Below are 22,656 nucleotides of genomic sequence, written 5' to 3' on the forward strand. Positions count from 1 at the left end.
TGTGTGTGTGTGTGTGTGTGTGTGTGTGTGTGTGTGTGTGTGTGTGTGAGAATGTGTGAGTGTGTGTGTTAAAATGTGTTACCTGTCTCCAGGACTTTTAGTCCGATGAGTCCGTCGTCGATGTAGATCCTTCCTCCTTTCTCCAGGACCTGAGGCAGACTGGGGTAGTCCACCCAGATGACGTTCCCATCCGTACTGTCCCTGTCCCCCTCCCCTGTCACCACATGCACACTGGCCCCACGCTCCAGCTCCACCTCCTGCTCTGCAGTCTACACACACAGAGAAACACAGAATAACACACACATCTTAACTTCAGTCATTTAGCAGACTCTCTTTTCCAAAGCTACTCACAGTTAGTGCATTCATGAAGCTAGGCAGAATTTTTATGTTTGGAAAAATACTGTTCCCAATGTAAGCTGCCTATTTCTCAGGTCCAGATGCTAGAATATGCATATAATTGACAGAGTAGGATAGAAAACACTCTAAAGTTTCCAAAACTGTCAAAATATTGTCTGTGAGTATAACATAACTGATTTTGCAGGCGAAAACCTGAGGAAATCCAACCCGGAAGTGCCTTTTATTTTGAAAAATCACTGTTCCATTGCCTGCCTTTCGTCCATTTAAAGGGATATCAACCATATTCCTTTTCCAATGGCTCCCTCAGGGTGTGAACAGTCTTTAGACATAGTTTCAAGCTTTTATTCTGAAAAATGAGCGAGATTTATCAAAACGCGGATGTCGTCAAGCCTTGATGACCTGCCTAAGGCTGTGGAATACTGAACATAACGCGCCAAACAAATGGAGGTTTTTTGATATAAAAATAATCTTTATCGAACAAAAGGAACATTTATTGTGTAACTGGGAGTCTCGTGAGTGCAAACATCCGAAGATCATCAAAGGTAAGCGATTCATTTTATTGCTTTTCTGGCTTTCGTGACCAATCTACATTGCTGCTAGGTGTTCTTAATGTTTTGTCTAGTGATCGATAAACTCACACAAACGCTTGGATTGCTTTCGCTGTAAAGCATATTTTCAAAATCTGATATGACAGGTGGATTAACAACAAGCTAAGCTGTGTTTTGCTATATTGCACTTGTGATTTCATGAATATAATCTTTTTTAGCAATCTTTTTTAAAATTTGGCGCTCTGCAATGCAGCGGTTGTTGATGAAAATGATCCCGCTAAAGGGATCTGTGCGTCAAGAAGTTAAGATAGCTAGGTGAGACAACTACGCATCACAGTCATATAGTAAGTAAAACTTTTCCTCAATAAAGTAGCTATCAGCAAAGTCAGTGCTAGTAAGAAATGGCATGCAGACATGCACACACACACACACATGCACACACACACACAGGCTAGACATTGCCTTATCTTCCTCACACATAGAACACATAGAATGTAGCAGACACTTCATTTCTAAAGTATATTGAATGGGCCCGTCCTATAGCTCCTCCCACCAGCCTACTCTGGTGCCCAAACACTTGTCCTGTTCTGATGCTGAGAAAGCATCTTTCTCACTACTGTTGATACTGTTGCACAATCTGTGTCTGTGTCCAGGATAGGACACCCCCAAAACAACCAGCATGGTCAGTCAACACTGGTCACACTCTCCTGGTCTGTTGACCCTCACCCTAAACTGGACTACTGACCAGTCGGGATGTAGGGAATGTAAGCCCATTGGATAGAATGTTAAGTAGTGATGAAATGCTGGCTTACCCCTCGAACCAGGCCTGTGCGTATTTCAGGGCCTTTGGTATCCAAGGCGATGGCTACTGGCCTGTAATATAAAGGGTCAGTGGTTATGGTCTCGACCGCCTCCCGGATGTTCTTGATGGTCTCACCATGGTACTGAAGGAGGGAGACAGGGAGAGAGAGAAAGAGAAAATCTGTTACTAAACTGATATGATTGACAGTTGTGTCAGATCAGTGATTACTTGCGAGACAGGTTATGACAGAGACAAACAAACCTCATGAGAGCCATGAGAGAAGTTGAGTCGAGCGATGTTCATTCCTGCCTTCACCATCTCCTGCAGTTTGGGGATGGAGCGAGACGCAGGCCCTGAGAGAGAGAACAAGAGACAACAGAGACCATGGGTTGTCCAGCAGTTCATTGGTCAATCAATCCACTTTGATACATCATCAATAGTGCAGTCAGTGGGGTGCCAATCACCAATACCCAGCCTGCCAGCCAACACCACACCAACCTAGATCTACTGAGCTCCAACCCCTAGCCCATACAGTTCTACCCTAGGTCAACTCTGCCTACCTATACTGTCCCTACATTTAGCAGGCACTCTAATCCAGACAGACACATAGTAGTGAGTGCAGTGATTCTCATACTTTTTTGTTCATGTTCCCCGTGGGAATCTAAACCACAACCCTGGCATTGCAAACACCATGCTCTACCAACTGAGCCACACGGGTCTACCTACACACGCTACACAAAACAAAAGGTTATTTAACTCACTGATGGTGCAGCTGATTGGTTATTTAACTCACTGATGGTGCAGCTGATTGGTTATTTAACTCACTGATGGTGCAGCTGATTGGTTATTTAACTTATTGATGGTGCAGATGTGGTTATTTAACTCACTGATGGTGCAGATATTGTTATTTAACTCACTGATGGTGCAGCTGATTGGTTATTTAACTCACTGATGGTGCAGCTGATTGGTTATTTAACTCACTGATGGTGCAGCTGATTGGTTATTTAACTCACTGATGGTGCAGCTGATTGGTTATTTAACTCACTGATGGTGCAGCTGATTGGTTATTTAACTCAATGATGGTGCAGCTAATTGGTTATTTAACTCACTGATGGTGCAGCTGATTGGTTATTTAACTCACTGATGGTGCAGATGTGGTTATTTAACTCACTGATGGTGCAGATGTGGTTATTTAACTCACTGATGGTGCAGATGATTGGTTATTTAACTCACTGATGGTGCAGATGATTGGTTATTTAACTCACTGATGGTGCAGATGTGGTTATTTAACTCACCAATGATGAAGCTGATTGGTTATTTAACTCACTGATGGTGCAGATGTGGTTATTTAACTCACTGATGGTGCAGATATTGTTATTTAACTCACTGATGGTGCAGATGTGGTTATTTAACTCACTGATGGTGCATATGTTGTTATTTAACTCACTGATGGTGCAGATGTGGTTATTTAACTCACTGATGGTGCAGATGTTGTTATTTAACTCACTGATGGTGCAGCTGATTGGTTATTTAACTCACAGAGGGTGCAGCTGATTGGTTATCTAACTCACCAATGGTGCAGATGTGGTTATTTAACTCACTGATGGTGCAGATGTGGTTATTTAACTCACTGATGGTGCATATGTTGTTATTTAACTCACTGATGGTGCAGATGTGGTTATTTAACTCACTGATGGTGCATATGTTGTTATTTAACTCACTGGTGGTGCAGATGTGGTTATTTAACTCACTGATGGTACAGATGTTGTTATTTAACTCACTGATGGTGCAGCTGATTGGTTATTTAACTCACCAAGGGTGCAGCTGATTGGTTATTTAACTCACCAATGGTGCAGATGTGGTTATTTAACTCACTGATGGTGCAGATGTGGTTATTTAACTCACTGATGGTGCAGATGTGGTTATTTAACTCACTGATGGTGCAGATGTTGTTATTTAACTCACTGATGGTGCAGCTGATTGGTTATTTAACTCACCAATGGTGCAGATGTGGTTATTTAACTCACTGATGGTGCAGATGTGGTTATTTAACTCACTGATGGTGCAGCTGACAGCTTAACTCACTGATGGTGCCATGCTGGCGTCCAGCTGCTGGTTCTGGATGAAGGAGTCTGGGAGGGGCATGACGTCAGAGTAACGTCTGATACGAGCTAAGAGAGAGAGAGAGAGAAATGTCTATGTTTTTTTTAAACTTTTGTGAGCGTAATGTTTACTGTTAATTTCTGATGGTTTATTTCCATTTTAGTTTTTTGTCTATTCCACTTACTTTGGTAATGTAAACCTTTTGAGGTGTGTGTGTGTGTGTGTGTGTGTGTGTGTGTGTGTGTGTGTGTGTGTGTGTGTGTGTGTGTGTGTGTGTGTGTGTGTGTGTGTGTGTGTGTGTGTGTGTGTGTGTGAGAATGTGTGAGTGTGTGTGTTAAAATGTGTTACCTGTCTCCAGGACTTTTAGTCCGATGAGTCCGTCGTCGATGTAGATCCTTCCTCCTTTCTCCAGGACCTGAGGCAGACTGGGGTAGTCCACCCAGATGACGTTCCCATCCGTACTGTCCCTGTCCCCCTCCCCTGTCACCACATGCACACTGGCCCCACGCTCCAGCTCCACCTCCTGCTCTGCAGTCTACACACACAGAGAAACACAGAATAACACACACATCTTAACTTCAGTCATTTAGCAGACTCTCTTTTCCAAAGCTACTCACAGTTAGTGCATTCATGAAGCTAGGCAGAATTTTTATGTTTGGAAAAATACTGTTCCCAATGTAAGCTGCCTATTTCTCAGGTCCAGATGCTAGAATATGCATATAATTGACAGAGTAGGATAGAAAACACTCTAAAGTTTCCAAAACTGTCAAAATATTGTCTGTGAGTATAACATAACTGATTTTGCAGGCGAAAACCTGAGGAAATCCAACCCGGAAGTGCCTTTTATTTTGAAAAATCACTGTTCCATTGCCTGCCTTTCGTCCATTTAAAGGGATATCAACCATATTCCTTTTCCAATGGCTCCCTCAGGGTGTGAACAGTCTTTAGACATAGTTTCAAGCTTTTATTCTGAAAAATGAGCGAGATTTATCAAAACGCGGATGTCGTCAAGCCTTGATGACCTGCCTAAGGCTGTGGAATACTGAACATAACGCGCCAAACAAATGGAGGTTTTTTGATATAAAAATAATCTTTATCGAACAAAAGGAACATTTATTGTGTAACTGGGAGTCTCGTGAGTGCAAACATCCGAAGATCATCAAAGGTAAGCGATTCATTTTATTGCTTTTCTGGCTTTCGTGACCAATCTACATTGCTGCTAGGTGTTCTTAATGTTTTGTCTAGTGATCGATAAACTCACACAAACGCTTGGATTGCTTTCGCTGTAAAGCATATTTTCAAAATCTGATATGACAGGTGGATTAACAACAAGCTAAGCTGTGTTTTGCTATATTGCACTTGTGATTTCATGAATATAATCTTTTTTAGCAATCTTTTTTAAAATTTGGCGCTCTGCAATGCAGCGGTTGTTGATGAAAATGATCCCGCTAAAGGGATCTGTGCGTCAAGAAGTTAAGATAGCTAGGTGAGACAACTACGCATCACAGTCATATAGTAAGTAAAACTTTTCCTCAATAAAGTAGCTATCAGCAAAGTCAGTGCTAGTAAGAAATGGCATGCAGACATGCACACACACACACACATGCACACACACACACAGGCTAGACATTGCCTTATCTTCCTCACACATAGAACACATAGAATGTAGCAGACACTTCATTTCTAAAGTATATTGAATGGGCCCGTCCTATAGCTCCTCCCACCAGCCTACTCTGGTGCCCAAACACTTGTCCTGTTCTGATGCTGAGAAAGCATCTTTCTCACTACTGTTGATACTGTTGCACAATCTGTGTCTGTGTCCAGGATAGGACACCCCCAAAACAACCAGCATGGTCAGTCAACACTGGTCACACTCTCCTGGTCTGTTGACCCTCACCCTAAACTGGACTACTGACCAGTCGGGATGTAGGGAATGTAAGCCCATTGGATAGAATGTTAAGTAGTGATGAAATGCTGGCTTACCCCTCGAACCAGGCCTGTGCGTATTTCAGGGCCTTTGGTATCCAAGGCGATGGCTACTGGCCTGTAATATAAAGGGTCAGTGGTTATGGTCTCGACCGCCTCCCGGATGTTCTTGATGGTCTCACCATGGTACTGAAGGAGGGAGACAGGGAGAGAGAGAAAGAGAAAATCTGTTACTAAACTGATATGATTGACAGTTGTGTCAGATCAGTGATTACTTGCGAGACAGGTTATGACAGAGACAAACAAACCTCATGAGAGCCATGAGAGAAGTTGAGTCGAGCGATGTTCATTCCTGCCTTCACCATCTCCTGCAGTTTGGGGATGGAGCGAGACGCAGGCCCTGAGAGAGAGAACAAGAGACAACAGAGACCATGGGTTGTCCAGCAGTTCATTGGTCAATCAATCCACTTTGATACATCATCAATAGTGCAGTCAGTGGGGTGCCAATCACCAATACCCAGCCTGCCAGCCAACACCACACCAACCTAGATCTACTGAGCTCCAACCCCTAGCCCATACAGTTCTACCCTAGGTCAACTCTGCCTACCTATACTGTCCCTACATTTAGCAGGCACTCTAATCCAGACAGACACATAGTAGTGAGTGCAGTGATTCTCATACTTTTTTGTTCATGTTCCCCGTGGGAATCTAAACCACAACCCTGGCATTGCAAACACCATGCTCTACCAACTGAGCCACACGGGTCTACCTACACACGCTACACAAAACAAAAGGTTATTTAACTCACTGATGGTGCAGCTGATTGGTTATTTAACTCACTGATGGTGCAGCTGATTGGTTATTTAACTCACTGATGGTGCAGCTGATTGGTTATTTAACTTATTGATGGTGCAGATGTGGTTATTTAACTCACTGATGGTGCAGATATTGTTATTTAACTCACTGATGGTGCAGCTGATTGGTTATTTAACTCACTGATGGTGCAGCTGATTGGTTATTTAACTCACTGATGGTGCAGCTGATTGGTTATTTAACTCACTGATGGTGCAGCTGATTGGTTATTTAACTCACTGATGGTGCAGCTGATTGGTTATTTAACTCAATGATGGTGCAGCTAATTGGTTATTTAACTCACTGATGGTGCAGCTGATTGGTTATTTAACTCACTGATGGTGCAGATGTGGTTATTTAACTCACTGATGGTGCAGATGTGGTTATTTAACTCACTGATGGTGCAGATGATTGGTTATTTAACTCACTGATGGTGCAGATGTGGTTATTTAACTCACTGATGGTGCAGATATTGTTATTTAACTCACTGATGGTGCAGATGTGGTTATTTAACTCACTGATGGTGCATATGTTGTTATTTAACTCACTGATGGTGCAGATGTGGTTATTTAACTCACTGATGGTGCAGATGTTGTTATTTAACTCACTGATGGTGCAGCTGATTGGTTATTTAACTCACAGAGGGTGCAGCTGATTGGTTATCTAACTCACCAATGGTGCAGATGTGGTTATTTAACTCACTGATGGTGCAGATGTGGTTATTTAACTCACTGATGGTGCAGCTGATTGGTTATTTAACTCACCAAGGGTGCAGCTGATTGGTTATTTAACTCACCAATGGTGCAGATGTGGTTATTTAACTCACTGATGGTGCAGATGTGGTTATTTAACTCACTGATGGTGCATATGTTGTTATTTAACTCACTGATGGTGCAGATGTGGTTATTTAACTCACTGATGGTGCATATGTTGTTATTTAACTCACTGGTGGTGCAGATGTGGTTATTTAACTCACTGATGGTACAGATGTTGTTATTTAACTCACTGATGGTGCAGCTGATTGGTTATTTAACTCACCAAGGGTGCAGCTGATTGGTTATTTAACTCACCAATGGTGCAGATGTGGTTATTTAACTCACTGATGGTGCAGATGTGGTTATTTAACTCACTGATGGTGCAGATGTGGTTATTTAACTCACTGATGGTGCAGATGTTGTTATTTAACTCACTGATGGTGCAGCTGATTGGTTATTTAACTCACCAATGGTGCAGATGTGGTTATTTAACTCACTGATGGTGCAGATGTGGTTATTTAACTCACTGATGGTGCAGCTGATTGGTTATTTAACTCACCAAGGGTGCAGCTGATTGGTTATTTAACTCACCAATGGTGCAGATGTGGTTATTTAACTCACCGATGGTGCAGATGTGGTTATTTAACTCACTGATGGTGCAGATGTTGTTATTTAACTCACTGATGGTGCAGCTGATTGGTTATTTAACACACCAATGGTGCAGCTGATTGGTTATTTAACTCACCAATGGTGCAGCTGGTTGGTTATTTAACTCACTGTTGGTGCAGATGTGGTTATTTAACTCACTGATGGTGCAGCTGATTGGTTATTTAACTCACTGTTGGTGCAGCTGATTGGTTATTTAACTCACCGATGGTGCAGATGTGGTTATTTAACTCACCGATGGTGCAGATGTGGTTATTTAACTCACCAATGGTGCAGATGTGGTTATTTAACTCACCGATGGTGCAGATGTGGTTATTTAACTCACCGATGGTGCAGATGTGGTTATTTAACTCACCGATGGTGCAGATGTGGTTAATTAACTCACTGATGGTGCAGATGTTGTTATTTAACTCACTGATGGTGCAGCTGATTGGTTATTTAACTCACTGATGGTGCAGCTGATTGGTTATTTAACTCACTGATGGTGCAGATGATTGGTTATTTAACTTACCGATGGTGCAGCTGATTGGTTATTTAACTCACTGATGGTGCAGCTGATTGGTTATTTAACTCACCGATGGTGTAGCTAATTGGTTATTTAACTCACTGATGGTGCAGCGGATTGGTTATTTAACTTACCGATGGTGCAGCTGATTGGTTATTTAACTCACAGAGGGTGTAGCTAATTGGTTATTTAACTCACTGATGGTGCAGATGATTGGTTATTTAACTTACCGATGGTGCAGCTGATTGGTTATTTAACTCACTGATGGTGCAGATGATTGGTTATTTAACTCACCGATGGTGCAGATGATTGGTTATTTAACTCACTGATGGTGCAGCGGATTGGTTATTTAACTCACTGATGGTGTAGCTAATTGGTTATTTAACTCACTGATGGTGCAGCGGATTGGTTATTTAACTTACCGATGGTGCAGCTGATTGGTTATTTAACTCACCGAGGGTGTAGCTAATTGGTTATTTAACTCACTGATGGTGCAGATGATTGGTTATTTAACTTACCGATGGTGCAGCTGATTGGTTATTTAACTCACCGAGGGTGTAGCTAATTGGTTATTTAACTCACTGATGGTGCAGATGATTGGTTATTTAACTTATCGATGGTGCAGCTGATTGGTTATTTAACTCACTGATGGTGCAGATGATTGGTTATTTAACTTACCGATGGTGCAGATGATTGGTTATTTAACTCACTGATTGTGCAGATGATTGGTTATTTAACTCACTGATGGTGCAGCTGATTGGTTATTTAACTTACCGATGGTGCAGATGTGGTTATTTAACTCACCAATGGTGCAGATGTGGTTATTTAACTCACCGATGGTGCAGATGTGGTTATTTAACTCACCGATGGTGCAGATGTGGTTATTTAACTCACCCATGGTGCAGATGTGGTTATTTAACTCACCAATGGTGCAGATGTGGTTATTTAACTCACTGATGGTGCAGATGTGGTTATTTAACTCACTGATGGTGCAGATGTTGTTATTTAACTCACTGATGGTGCAGTTGATTGGTTATTTAACTCACTGATGGTGCAGCTGATTGGTTATTTAACTCACTGATGGTGCAGATGATTGGTTACTTAACTTACCGATGGTGCAGCTGATTGGTTATTTAACTCACTGATGGTGTAGCTAATTGGTTATTTAACTTACCGATGGTGCAGCTGATTGGTTATTTAACTTACCGATGGTGTAGCTAATTGGTTATTTAACTCACTGATGGTACGGCGGATTGGTTATTTAACTTACCGATGGTGCAGCTGATTGGTTATTTAACTCACTGATGGTGTAGCTAATTGGTTATTTAACTCACTGATGGTGCAGATGATTGGTTATTTAACTTACCGATGGTGTAGCTAATTGGTTATGTAACTCACTGATGGTGCAGCGGATTGGTTATTTAACTAACCGATGGTGCAGCTGATTGGTTATTTAACTCACCGAGGGTGTAGCTAATTGGTTATTTAACTCACTGATGGTGCAGATGATTGGTTATTTAACTTACCGATGGTGCAGCTGATTGGTTATTGAACTCACTGATGGTGCAGCTGATTGGTTATTTAACTCACTGATGGTGCAGATGATTGGTTATTTAACTAACCGATGGTGCAGCTGATTGGTTATTTAACTCACCGAGGGTGTAGCTAATTGGTTATTTAACTCACTGATGGTGCAGATGATTGGTTATTTAACTTACCGATGGTGCAGCTGATTGGTTATTTAACTCACTGATGGTGCAGCTGATTGGTTATTTAACTCACTGATGGTGCAGATGATTGGTTATTTAACTCACTGATGGTGCAGCTGATTGGTTATTTAACTTACCGATGGTGCAGCTGATTGGTTATTTAACTCACTGATGGTGCAGATGATTGGTTATTTAACTTACCGATGGTGCAGCTGATTGGTTATTTAACTCACTGATGGTGTAGCTGAGTGTCTGCAGGTTTTTGTTTTTTCCTTTCAATTAAGACCTAGACAACCAGGTGAGGGGAGTTCCTTACTAATTAGTTACCTTAATTCATCCATCAAGTAGAAGGGTAGAGCGAAAGCTCGCAGACACTCAGCCCTCCGTGGAATGAGTTTGATACGTGGTACAGATGATTAGTTATTTAACTCACCGATGGTGCAGATGATGCTTGTGTTGCGGGCTGTGATTGGCTCCTGGTCGATGTCCAGCAGACACAGGTGTTCCAGGAAGGTGTCGGCCATGCTGGCGTCCAGCTGCTGGTTCTGGATGAAGGAGTCTGGGAGGGGCATGACGTCAGAGTAACGTCTGATACGAGCTAAGAGAGAGAGAGAGAGAAATGTCTATGTTTTTTTAAAACTTTTGTGAGCGTAATGTTTACTGTTAATTTCTGATGGTTTATTTCCGTATTTGTTTTTTGTCTATTCCACTTACTTTGGTAATGTAAACCTTTTGAATTGAGAGAGAGAGAGAGAAGAGAGAGAGAGAGAGAGAGAGAGAGAGAGCGATGGCCTCAGACTAACAGAACTAAGGTTGGAGAAGGTTAACATGCAGCATTCTGAACAGTGACAATCAAGAGAGGGTGTGAGTGTGTGTGGGGAGGGGGCTAACGTCACGTGACATACAACGTACTGCCATACAGGACAGATGCTGTGACTGGCCACTACATGACATTTACAACCTAACATGGAAATCGTATACAGTGACATTCTGGAGACAAGAAGCAATCTGACAAATGGTTCTAATTTGGAGTCTGTTTTAATTGAACACACACATCAGATGCACAGTCTGTCTGGGTGCTGGTCTCTTTACAAACAAACCCTACAGTACAGTAATAGGGTGCAAAGCTGTCATCAAGGCAAAGGGTGGCTACTTTGAAGAATATCAAATATAAAATACATTTTGATTTATTTAACACTTTTTTGGTTACTACATGATTCCATTAGGTGTTATTTCATAGTTTTGATGTCTTCACTATTATTCTACAATGTAGAAAATAGTAATAATAAAGAAAAATCCTTGAATGAGTAGGTGTGTTGTCTGTGATCTGAACGCCTCACAGGGAAAAAAAGAAATAATAAAAAGTTGGACACAAAAAAATATTAAAAATACATTTAACACTCAGTCAGCCTGTACTGCTGCTGTCAACACACAAGGCAGGCAGAGAGGAGGAGGAGGAAAGGAAGGACAGATGTTGGTGGACAAGGTCAAACACTTACAACACTACTGACAACATGTGAGGATGTGAAAAGAGGAGAGAGGAGGAGGGAAGGAGATGTTGGGATGGAGATGGAGGGATGGAGATGAAGGGATGGATATAGAGGGAAGGAGATGGAGGGAAGGAAATGGAGGGATGGAGATGGAGGGAGGATAGGGACGGAAGGAAATGGAGGGATGGAGATGGAGAGAGGATAGGGAGGGAAGGAGATGGAGGGAAGGAAATGGAGGAATGGAGATGGAGGGAGGATAGGGAGGGAAGGAGATGGAGGGATGGAGATGGAGGGAGGATAGGGAGGGAAGGAGATGGAGGGATGGAGATGGAGGGAGGATAGGGAGTAAAGGAGAGTAGCTCAATACTCAAGGTGCCCCCTAAACGGTGGGAAGGAGAAGGAGGAAAAGAGGGAGCTGACAAACATGCTGGTCCTGGGAGGTGGTCTAGCACAGAGAGAGAGAGAGAGAGAGAGAGAGAGAGAGAGAGAGAGAGAGAGAGAGAGAGAGAGAGAGAGAGAGAGAGAGAGAGAGAGGGGGGGGTGGGGAGTGAGAGAGAGAGAGAGAGAGAGAGAGAGAGAGAGAGAGAGAGAGAGAGAGAGAGAGAGAGTGAGAGAGAGAGACCTCTTAGCTTGTTGAGGTCTGTGATGTGCTTGTCAGTCTGTGTGTGTGTCCTTTGGGATGTCTAGGCACGGTGCTCTCTTTCTCCATCCCCTCTATCACGCTCTCCATCATTCTCTCCCTCTGTCTCCTTTCTGTGACCCAATTCCGATGCCCTGTTGCACACATTATTAAGTGTTCCACAGAGCTCTACCTCTGACACATCGCACACACACCTCACGAAATGATATTATCACAATATTTAGGTATCACGATTCTACATGTATTGCGATTAGATACTGCAGTTTTATTGTGATTTGAGGTTCCAGACATATTGCTCACTATGTCTGCTGCAGAGGCACAAGAGATAGCATCAGAAAATGAATTTTGATCAGTCATGCTGAAAGCATGTTGGCTCTCTATTTAAAAAGAAAATGGAGAACAAGCGATAGGATGAAAAATACCTGAGTTTTGACACTGGTACTGTCACGTTCCTGACCTGTTTTCTGTTGTTTTGTATGTGTTTAGTCGGTCAGGGCGTGAGTTGGGGTGGGCATTCTATGTTATGTGTATCTATGTTGGTTAATGGGTTACCTGATATGGTTCTCAATTAGAGGCAGGTGGTTTACGTTTCCTCTGATTGAGAGCCATATTAAGGTAGGTTGTTTCACATTGTTTGTTGTGGGTGGTTGTCTTCCGTGTCTGTGTCTATGCACCACACGGGACTGTTTCGGTTTGTTCGTTCATTTTATGTAGTCTGTTCATGCGTTCTTCGTGTATATGTAAGTTCGTTAGTTCAGGTCTGTCTACGTGCGTTTGTTATTTTGTAATTATATAGTGTATTTCGTGTCAGTGTTCGTCTTGTCAAATAAATCATTATGTATTCATCACCCGCTGCGCCTTGGTCCACTCTCTCACCCAAAAACGATCGTTACAGAACCACCCACCAACAAAGGATCAAGCAGCGGTGTAACGGGAGAGAGAGACAGCGCACGAAGGAGGAATGGACATGGGAGGATGTTTTGAACGGCAAGGGTTGCTACACATGGGAGGAGATCCTGGCTGGAAAGGATCGCCTCCCATGGGAACAGCTGGAGGCAGCTCGGAGAGCGGAGGAAACCGGAGAGAGGAACCGGCGTTATGAGGGGATGCATCTAGCACGGAAGCCTGTGAGTAAACCCCAAAAAATTCTTGGGGGGGGGCTAGAAGGGAGAGTGGCGAAGTCAGGTAGGAGACCTGTGCCTACTCCCTGTACTTACCGTGGAGAGGGAGAGTAAGGGCAGACACCGTGTTACGCAGTAGAGCGCACGGTGTCTCCTGTACGTGTGCATAGCCCGGTGCGGGTTATTCCACCTCCCCGCACTGGCAGGGCTAGATTGAGTATTGAGCCGGATGTCATGAAGCCGGCCCTACATATCTGGCCACCAGTGCTTCTCCTCGGGCCGGCTTACATGGCACCAGCCTTACGCATGGTGTCCCCGGTTCGCCTACATAGCCCGGTGCGGGTTATTCCACCTCCCCGCACTGGTCGGGCGACGGGGAGTATACAACCAGGTAAGGTTGGGCAGGCTCAGTGCTCAAGGGAGCCAGTACGCCTGCATGGTCCGGTATTTCCGGCGCCACCTCCCCGCCCTAACCCAGTACCACCAGTGCCTACACCACGCACCAGGCTTCCAGTGCGTATCCAGAGCCCTGTTCCTCCTCCACGCACTAGCCTGAAGGTGCGTGTCCTTATCCCGGTACCTCCAGTTCCGGCACCACGCACCAGGCTTTCAGGGCGTCTCCAGAGCCCTGTACGCACTGTTCCTTCTCCCCGTACTCGCCCTGATGTGCGTGCCCTCAGCCCGGTACCACCAGTGTCGGTACCACGCACCAGGCCTATAGTACGCCTTGAGAGTCCAGTGTGCCCTGTTGTTGTTCCCCGCACTAGCCTGAAGGTGCGTGTCCTTAGCCCGGTACCTCCAGTTCCGGCACCACACACCAGGCCTACAGTGCGTCTCAGCCGGCCAGAGTCTGCCGTCTGCCCAACGGCGCCTGAACTGCCCGTCTGCCCAGCGGCGCCTGAACTGCCCGTCTGCCAAGCGGCGCCTGAACTGCCCGTCTGCCAAGCGGCGCCTGAACTGCCCGTCTGCCAAGCGGCGCCTGAACTGCCCGTCTGCCAAGCGGCGCCTGAACTGCCCGTCTGCCCAACGGCGTCTGAACTGCCCGTCTGCCAAGCGCCGCATGAACTGCCCGTCTGTATTGAGCCTTCAAAGCCGCCCGTCTGCCATGAGCCTGCAAAGCCGCCCGTCTGCCATGAGCCTACAGAGCCGTCCGCCAGACAGGAGCCGCTAGAGCCGTCCGCCAGACAGGAGCCGCTAGAGCCTTCCGCCAGACAGGAGCAGCCAGAGCCTTCCGCCAGACCGGATCAGCCAGAGCCTTCCGCCAGACCGGATCAGCCAGAGCCTTCCGCCAGACCGGATCAGCCAGAGCCTTCCGCCAGACCGGATCAGCCAGAGCCTTCCGCCAGACCGGATCAGCCAGAGCCTTCCGCCAGACCGGATCAGCCAGAGCCTTCCGCCAGACCGGATCAGCCAGAGCCGTCAGCGAGCCATGACCAGCCAGAGCCGTCATCCAGCCATGAGCAGCCAGATCCGTCAGCCAGCCATGAGCAGCCAGATCCGTCAGCCAGCCATGAGCAGCCAGATCCGTCAGCCAGCCATGAGCAGCCAGATCCGTCAGCCAGCCATGAGCAGCCAGATCCGTCAGCCAGCCATGAGCAGCCAGATCCGTCAGCCAGCCATGAGCCGTCCAGCCAGGATCCGCCAGAGCCGTCATCCAGCCAGGATCCGCCAGAGCCAGCCAGCCAGGATCCGCCATCCAGCCAGGATCCGTCCCTCAGTCCGGAGCTGCCCCTTATCCTGGTGCTGCCCCTTATCCTGGTGCTGCCCCTTATCCTGGTGCTGCCCCTTAGTCCGGTGCTGCCCCTTAGTCCGGTGCTGCCCCTTAGTCCGGTGCTGCCCCTTAGTCCGGTGCTGCCCCTTAGTCCGGTGCTGCCCCTTAGTCCGGTGCTGCCCCTTAATCCAGTGGGGTTAATGTGGAGGGTGGTCATTTGGAGAAGGCTACGAAAGCGGGTAGTGACTATGGTGGGGTGGGGAACTCGCCCAGAGCCTGAACCACCACCGTGGTCAGATGCCCACCCAGACCCTCCCCTAGACTTTATGCTGGTGCGTCCGGAGTTCGCACCTTGAGGGGGGGGTTATGTCACGTTCCTGACCTGTTTTCTGTTGTTTTGTATGTGTTTAGTCGGTCAGGGCGTGAGTTGGGGTGGGCATTCTATGTTATGTGTATCTATGTTGGTTAATGGGTTACCTGATATGGTTCTCAATTAGAGGCAGGTGGTTTACGTTTCCTCTGATTGAGAGCCATATTAAGGTAGGTTGTTTCACATTGTTTGTTGTGGGTGGTTGTCTTCCGTGTCTGTGTCTATGCACCACACGGGACTGTTTCGGTTTGTTCGTTCATTTTATGTAGTCTGTTCATGCGTTCTTCGTGTATATGTAAGTTCGTTAGTTCAGGTCTGTCTACGTGCGTTTGTTATTTTGTAATTATATAGTGTATTTCGTGTCAGTGTTCGTCTTGTCAAATAAATCATTATGTATTCATCACCCGCTGCGCCTTGGTCCACTCTCTCACCCAAAAACGATCGTTACAGGTACTGTCAACTAGTGCTAGATAACGCTGCCTACAGTAGCAAAAATGTTTTACTAAACAATACTTGGAGTCAAATATCGATATAATATCTTACACCACTAATATTGCGATATGTAACTGTATCGATTTTTAGCCCCATCACTAATTCACACACTCACACACACAGAAACGGACTGAAACTTTTTACTGACCAAAACAGACACCTGTTCTGGCTGACTGTAAGGCTGAGATTAGGTCCCAACACTGTGTTGCAATGTACAGATCAGTGCATGCCTTCCATGTGTGTGTGTGTGTGTGTGTGTGTGTGTGTGTGTGTGTGTGTGTGTGTGTGTGTGTGTGTGTGTGTGTGTGTGTGTGTGTGTGTGTGTGTGTGTGTGTGTGTGTGTGTGTGTGTGTGTGTGTGTGTGTGTGTGTGTGTGTACGTATGCACATGTTCTTGGACAGTCAATGAACCTCAGGTTATCCTGACCAACCACCACTGTGCTCTGGGTCAACTCCTGGCAATGCAAATCTAACTGCCTAATTCTGGTATACAGCCCTCAACATTTAACCACCAAACAACCAACAATAACTATTATAACACAACCAAAATTCATACAATAACATTCTTACGATATTACGCTTGATGCATCCTGATTGATGATAAGCAGACTAGAAAAATTCTGCTGAGGACTGTAGAAAATTGGTTTTGCATCAGTGACTTCTATGAGTCATATGACCTTGGAATAAAACGTCGCTGTCTGATCTCCAAAATATAAACTTTTCAGGAAAAAAACTAATCATATTTTTCCCATTGACAAACATGCAATTGTGAAACCACAGAAGCTAATTTAAATAAAAATGTTATATACATTTTCTTGGTCCTGAAATGTTCAGAGTACACTGAGGGGTGTTACCACTTTCAATAAAGGTAAAAACAATAACAAATCGACTAAGTTACAAGGTTTTCATCAGGCAGCGACTAAAAAGAGAATAGATGTACAACCACTGTAGAAGATTCTGTTCCACCTGATCTTGAGTCGAGGTCGAATGTCTGAAAGACGTCAACTCCAATGTGGTCACTATAGCATCAGAAAGTGGCTAGTGTGGGTGAACCTATTTAACCTTTAATCAGCCAGGTAACACTTCAATCTTCTATTACATTAATGGAGAAGTTTAAAGGTTAACCCCCTGTATGCTAGCAGCTCTACAGACTTACCTCCCATCTTGACCCAAAGCTTTTTCAGACTCCAACTGTACTAGCCTATCACGTCTGTCTGTCTGTCTGTCTGTCTGTCTGTCTGTCTGTCTGTCTGTCTGTCTGTCTGTCTGTCTGTCTGTCTGTCTGTCTGTCTGTCTGTCTGTCTGTCTGTCTGTCTGTCTGTCTGTCTGTCTGTCTGTCTGTCTGTCTGTCTGTCTGTCTGTCTGCCTGCCTGCCTGCCTGCCTGCCTGCCTGCCTGCCTGCCTGCCTGCCTGCCTGCCTGCCTGCCTGCCTGCCTGTCTTTTTTTCTCAGTCATTGCTCAATCTCTAAACTTTCACTAATTTCCTCCCTCTCCCCCTCCTCTCTACACCCCTCAGCCCAATCTACTGTAAACATTCACAATGTCCACTCCATTTCACACAGAGGTCAGCCTGGATGATCATGTAATACCATAGTGACTTTTTCACTATTGATCACATGGTTTTGTTTTTCTTCATCTAGGGTTATGGTCAGGGTTAGGTTGGGGTTACGGTCAGGGTTAAGGTCAGGGTTAGGTTGGAGTTACAGTCAGGGTTAAGGTCAGGGTTAGGTTGGAGTTACGGTCAGGGTTATGGTCAGGGTTAGGTTGGGGTTACGGTCAGGGTTAAGGTCAGGGTTAGGTTGGAGTTACAGTCAGGGTTAAGGTCAGGGTTAGGTTGGAGTTACGGTCAGGGTTAAGGTCAGGGTTAAGGTCAGGGTTAAGGTCAGGGTTAGGTTGGCGTTACGGTCAGGGTTAAGGTCAGGGTTACGGTCAGGGTTAAGGTCAGGGTTAGGTTGGAGTTACAGTCAGGGTTAAGGTCAGGGTTAGGTTGGAGTTACGGTCAGGGTTAAGGTCAGGGTTAAGGTCAGGGTTACGGTCAGGGTTAAGGTCAGGGTTAGGTTGGAGTTACAGTCAGGGTTAAGGTCAGGGTTAGGTTGGAGTTACGGTCAGGGTTAAGGTCAGGGTTAAGGTCAGGGTTAGGTTGGAGTTACGGTCAGGGTTAAGGTCAGGGTTAGGTTGGAGTTACGGTCAGGGTTAAGGTCAGGGTTAAGGTCAGGGTTAAGGTCAGGGTTAGGCTGGAGTTACAGTCAGGGTTAAGGTCAGGGTTAGGTTGGAGTTACGGTCAGGGTTAAGGTCAGGGTTAAGGTCAGGGTTAGGTTGGAGTTACAGTCAGGGTTAAGGTCAGGGTTAAGGTCAGGGTTAGGCTGGAGTTACGATCAGGGTTAAGGTCAGGGTTAGGTTGGAGTTACAGTCAGGGTTAAGGTCAGGGTTAGGTTGGAGTTAGAGTCAGGGTTAAGGTCAGGGTTAGGTTGGAGTTACAGTCAGGGTTAAGGTCAGGGTTAGGTTGGAGTTACAGTCAGGGTTAAGGTCAGGGTTAAGGTCAGGGTTAGGTTGGAGTTACAGTCAGGGTTAAGGTCAGGGTTAAGGTCAGGGTTAGGTTGGAGTTACGGTCAGGGTTAAGGTCAGGGTTAAGGTCAGGGTTAGGTTGGAGTTACAGTCAGGGTTAAGGTCAGGGTTAGGTTGGAGTTACCGTCAGGGTTAAGGTCAGGGTTAGGCTGGAGTTACCGTCAGGGTTAAGGTCAGGGTTAAGGTCAGGGTTAGGTTGGAGTTACAGTCAGGGTTAAAGTCAGGGTTAGGTTGGAGTTACGGTCAGGGTTAAGGTCAGGGTTAAGGTCAGGGTTAGGTTGGAGTTACGGTCAGGGTTAAGGTCAGAGTTAAGGTCAGGGTTAGGTTGGAGTTACCGTCAGGGTTAAGGTTAGGGTTAGGTTGGAGTTACGGTCAGGGTTAAGGTCAGGGATAGGGTGGAGTTACGGTCAGGGTTAAGGTCAGGGTTAAGGTCAGGGTTAGGTTGGAGTTACAGTCAGGGTTAAAGTCAGGGTTAGGTTGGAGTTACGGTCAGGGTTAAGGTCAGGGTTAGGTTGGAGTTACGGTCAGGGTTAAGGTCAGAGTTAAGGTCAGGGTTAGGTTGGAGTTACCGTCAGGGTTAAGGTTAGGGTTAGGTTGGAGTTACGGTCAGGGTTAAGGTCAGGGTTAGGCTGGAGTTACGGTCAGGGTTAAGGTCAGGATTAGGTTGGAGTTACAGTCAGGGTTACGGTCAGGGTTAAGGTCAGGGTTAGGTTGGAGTTACCGTCAGGGTTAAGGTTAGGGTTAGGTTGGAGTTACGGTCAGGGTTAAGGTCAGGGTTAGGCTAGAGTTACGGTCAGGGTTAAGGTCAGGGTTAAGGTCAGGGTTAGGTTGGAGTTACAGTCAGGGTTAAAGTCAGGGTTAGGTTGGAGTTACGGTCAGGGTTAAGGTCACGGTTAAGGTCAGGGTTAGGTTGGAGTTACGGTCAGGGTTAAGGTCAGAGTTAAGGTCAGGGTTAGGTTGGAGTTACCGTCAGGGTTAAGGTTAGGGTTAGGTTGGAGTTACGGTCAGGGTTAAGGTCAGGGTTAGGCTGGAGTTACGGTCAGGGTTAAGGTCAGGGTTAAGGTCAGGGTTAGGTTGGAGTTACAGTCAGGGTTAAAGTCAGGGTTAGGTTGGAGTTACGGTCAGGGTTAAGGTCAGGGTTAGGTTGGAGTTACGGTCAGGGTTAAGGTCAGAGTTAAGGTCAGGGTTAGGTTGGAGTTACCATCAGGGTTAAGGTTAGGGTTAGGTTGGAGTTACGGTCAGGGTTAAGGTCAGGGTTAGGCTGGAGTTACGGTCAGGGTTAAGGTCAGGGTTAGGTTGGAGTTACGGTCAGGGTTACGGTCAGGGTTAAGGTCAGGGTTAGGTTGGAGTTACAGTCAGGGTTAAGGTCAGGGTTAGGTTGGAGTTACCATCAGGGTTAAGGTCAGGGTTAGGCTGGAGTTACCGTCAGGGTTAAGGTCAGGGTTAGGTTGGAGTTACGGTCAGGGTTAAGGTCAGGGTTAAGGTTGGAGTTACGGTCAGGGTTAAGGTCAGGGTTAAGGTCGGGGTTAAGGTCAGGGTTAGGCTGGAGTTACGGTCAGGGTTAAGGTCAGGGTTAAGGTCAGGGTTAGGTTGGAGTTACAGTCAGGGTTAAGGTCAGGGTTAAGGTCAGGGTTAGGTTGGAGTTACGGTCAGGGTTAAGGTCAGGGTTAAGGTCAGTGTTAGGCTGGAGTTACGGTCAGGGTTAAGGTCAGGGTTAGGTTGGAGTTACAGTCAGGGTTAAGGTCAGGGTTAGGTTGGAGTTACGGTCAGGGTTAAGGTCAGGGTTAAGGTCAGTGTTAGGCTGGAGTTACGGTCAGGGTTAAGGTCAGGGTTAGGTTGGAGTTACAGTCAGGGTTAAGGTCAGGGTTAGGTTGGAGTTACGGTCAGGGTTAAGGTCAGGGTTAAGGTCAGAGTTAGGCTGGAGTTACGGTCAGGGTTAAGGTCAGGGTTAGGTTGGAGTTACGGTCAGGGTTACGGTCAGGGTTAAGGTCAGGGTTAGGTTGGAGTTACAGTCAGGGTTAAGGTCAGGGTTAGGTTGGAGTTACCATCAGGGTTAAGGTCAGGGTTAGGCTGGAGTTACCGTCAGGGTTAAGGTCAGGGTTAGGTTGGAGTTACGGTCAGGGTTAAGGTCAGGGTTAAGGTCAGGGTTAGGCTGGAGTTACCATCAGGGTTAAGGTCAGGGTTAGGTTGGAGTTACGGTCAGGGTTAAGGTCAGGGTTAAGGTCAGGGTTAGGTTGGAGTTACAGTCAGGGTTAAGGTCAGGGTTAGGTTGGAGTTACGGTCAGGGTTAAGGTCAGGGTTAGGTTGGAGTTACGGTCAGGGTTAAGGTCAGGGTTAAGGTCAGGGTTAGGCTGGAGTTACGGTCAGGGTTAAGGTCAGGGTTAGGTTGGAGTTACAGTCAGGGTTAAGGTCAGGGTTAGGTTGGAGTTACGGTCAGGGTTAAGGTCAGGGTTAGGTTGGAGTTACGGTCAGGGTTAAGGTCAGGGTTAGGTTGGAGTTACGGTCAGGGTTAAGGTCAGGGTTAGGTTGGAGTTACGGTCAGGGTTAAGGTCAGGGTTAGGTTGGAGTTACCGTCAGGGTTAAGGTCAGGGTTAGGCTGGAGTTACGGTCAGGGTTAAGGTCAGGGTTAGGTTGGAGTTACGGTCAGGGTTAAGGTCAGGGTTAAGGTCAGGGTTAGGCTGGAGTTACGGTCAGGGTTAAGGTCAGGGTTAAGGTCAGGGTTAGGCTGGAGTTACGGTCAGGGTTAAGGTCAGGGTTAAGGTCAGGGTTAGGTTGGAGTTACAGTCAGGGTTAAGGTCAGGGTTAAGGTCAGGGTTAGGTTGGAGTTACGGTCAGGGTTAAGGTCAGGGTTAAGGTCAGGGTTAGGCTGGAGTTACGGTCAGGGTTAAGGTCAGGGTTAGGTTGGAGTTACAGTCAGGGTTAAGGTCAGGGTTAGGTTGGAGTTACGGTCAGGGTTAAGGTCAGGGTTAAGGTCAGGGTTAGGTTGGAGTTACCGTCAGGGTTAAGGTCAGGGTTAGGCTGGAGTTACCGTCAGGGTTAAGGTCAGGGTTAGGTTGGAGTTACGGTCAGGGTTAAGGTCAGGGTTAAGGTCAGGGTTAGGTTGGAGTTACCGTCAGGGTTAAGGTTAGGGTTAGGTTGGAGTTACGGTCAGGGTTAAGGTCAGGGTTAGGCTGGAGTTACGGTCAGGGTTAAGGTCAGGGTTAGGTTGGAGTTACGGTCAGGGTTAAGGTCAGGGTTAGGCTGGAGTTACGGTCAGGGTTAAGGTCAGGGTTAAGGTCAGGGTTAGGCTGGAGTTACGGTCAGGGTTAAGGTCAGGGTTAGGCTGGAGTTACCGTCAGGGTTAAGGTCAGGGTTAGGTTGGAGTTACGGTCAGGGTTAAGGTCAGGGTTAAGGTCAGGGTTAGGTTGGAGTTACCGTCAGGGTTAAGGTTAGGGTTAGGTTGGAGTTACGGTCAGGGTTAAGGTCAGGGTTAGGCTGGAGTTACGGTCAGGGTTAAGGTCAGGGTTAGGTTGGAGTTACGGTCAGGGTTACGGTCAGGGTTAAGGTCAGGTTAGGTTGGAGTTACAGTCAGGGTTAAGGTCAGGGTAAGGTTGGAGTTACCATCAGGGTTAAGGTCAGGGTTAGGCTGGAGTTACCGTCAGGGTTAAGGTCAGGGTTAGGCTGGAGTTACGGTCAGGGTTAAGGTCAGGGTTAGGTTGGAGTTACGGTCAGGGTTAAGGTCAGGGTTAAGGTCAGGGTTAGGCTGGAGTTACGGTCAGGGTTAAGGTCAGGGTTAAGGTCAGGGTTAGGCTGGAGTTACGGTCAGGGTTAAGGTCAGGGTTAGGTTGGAGTTAGGCTGGAGTTACGGTCAGGGTTAAGGTCAGGGTTAAGGTCAGGGTTAGGTTGGAGTTACAGTCAGGGTTAAGGTCAGGGTTAAGGTCAGGGTTAGGTTGGAGTTACGGTCAGGGTTAAGGTCAGGGTTAAGTCAGGGTTAGGCTGGAGTTACGGTCAGGGTTAAGGTCAGGGTTAGGTTGGAGTTACAGTCAGGGTTAAGGTCAGGGTTAGG

At 46.3% G+C, this 22,656-nt stretch overlaps 1 protein-coding gene across 1 annotated transcript in view; it reads right to left on the reverse strand.

Moving 5' to 3' along the window:
* LOC120036192 (pyruvate kinase PKM-like) overlaps positions 1-17,312 on the reverse strand; it is a 48,696-nt gene extending 31,384 nt beyond the window's left edge. The window contains exons 1-5 of the mRNA XM_038982670.1: positions 17,203-17,312; positions 10,657-10,821; positions 6,045-6,136; positions 5,794-5,925; positions 4,159-4,345 (exon numbers count right to left, since the gene is read on the reverse strand). Of these exons, the coding sequence (XP_038838598.1) occupies positions 4,159-4,345; positions 5,794-5,925; positions 6,045-6,136; positions 10,657-10,821; positions 17,203-17,209 (583 nt within the window). The 5' untranslated portion in view covers positions 17,210-17,312. The remainder of the gene's footprint in view (positions 1-4,158; positions 4,346-5,793; positions 5,926-6,044; positions 6,137-10,656; positions 10,822-17,202) is intronic.
* Between the last annotated feature and the right edge of the window lie 5,344 nt (positions 17,313-22,656).

The sequence above is a fragment of the Salvelinus namaycush genome, unplaced genomic scaffold (assembly GCF_016432855.1).
Source record: "Salvelinus namaycush isolate Seneca unplaced genomic scaffold, SaNama_1.0 Scaffold1237, whole genome shotgun sequence".
Lineage (NCBI taxonomy): Eukaryota > Metazoa > Chordata > Actinopteri > Salmoniformes > Salmonidae > Salvelinus > Salvelinus namaycush.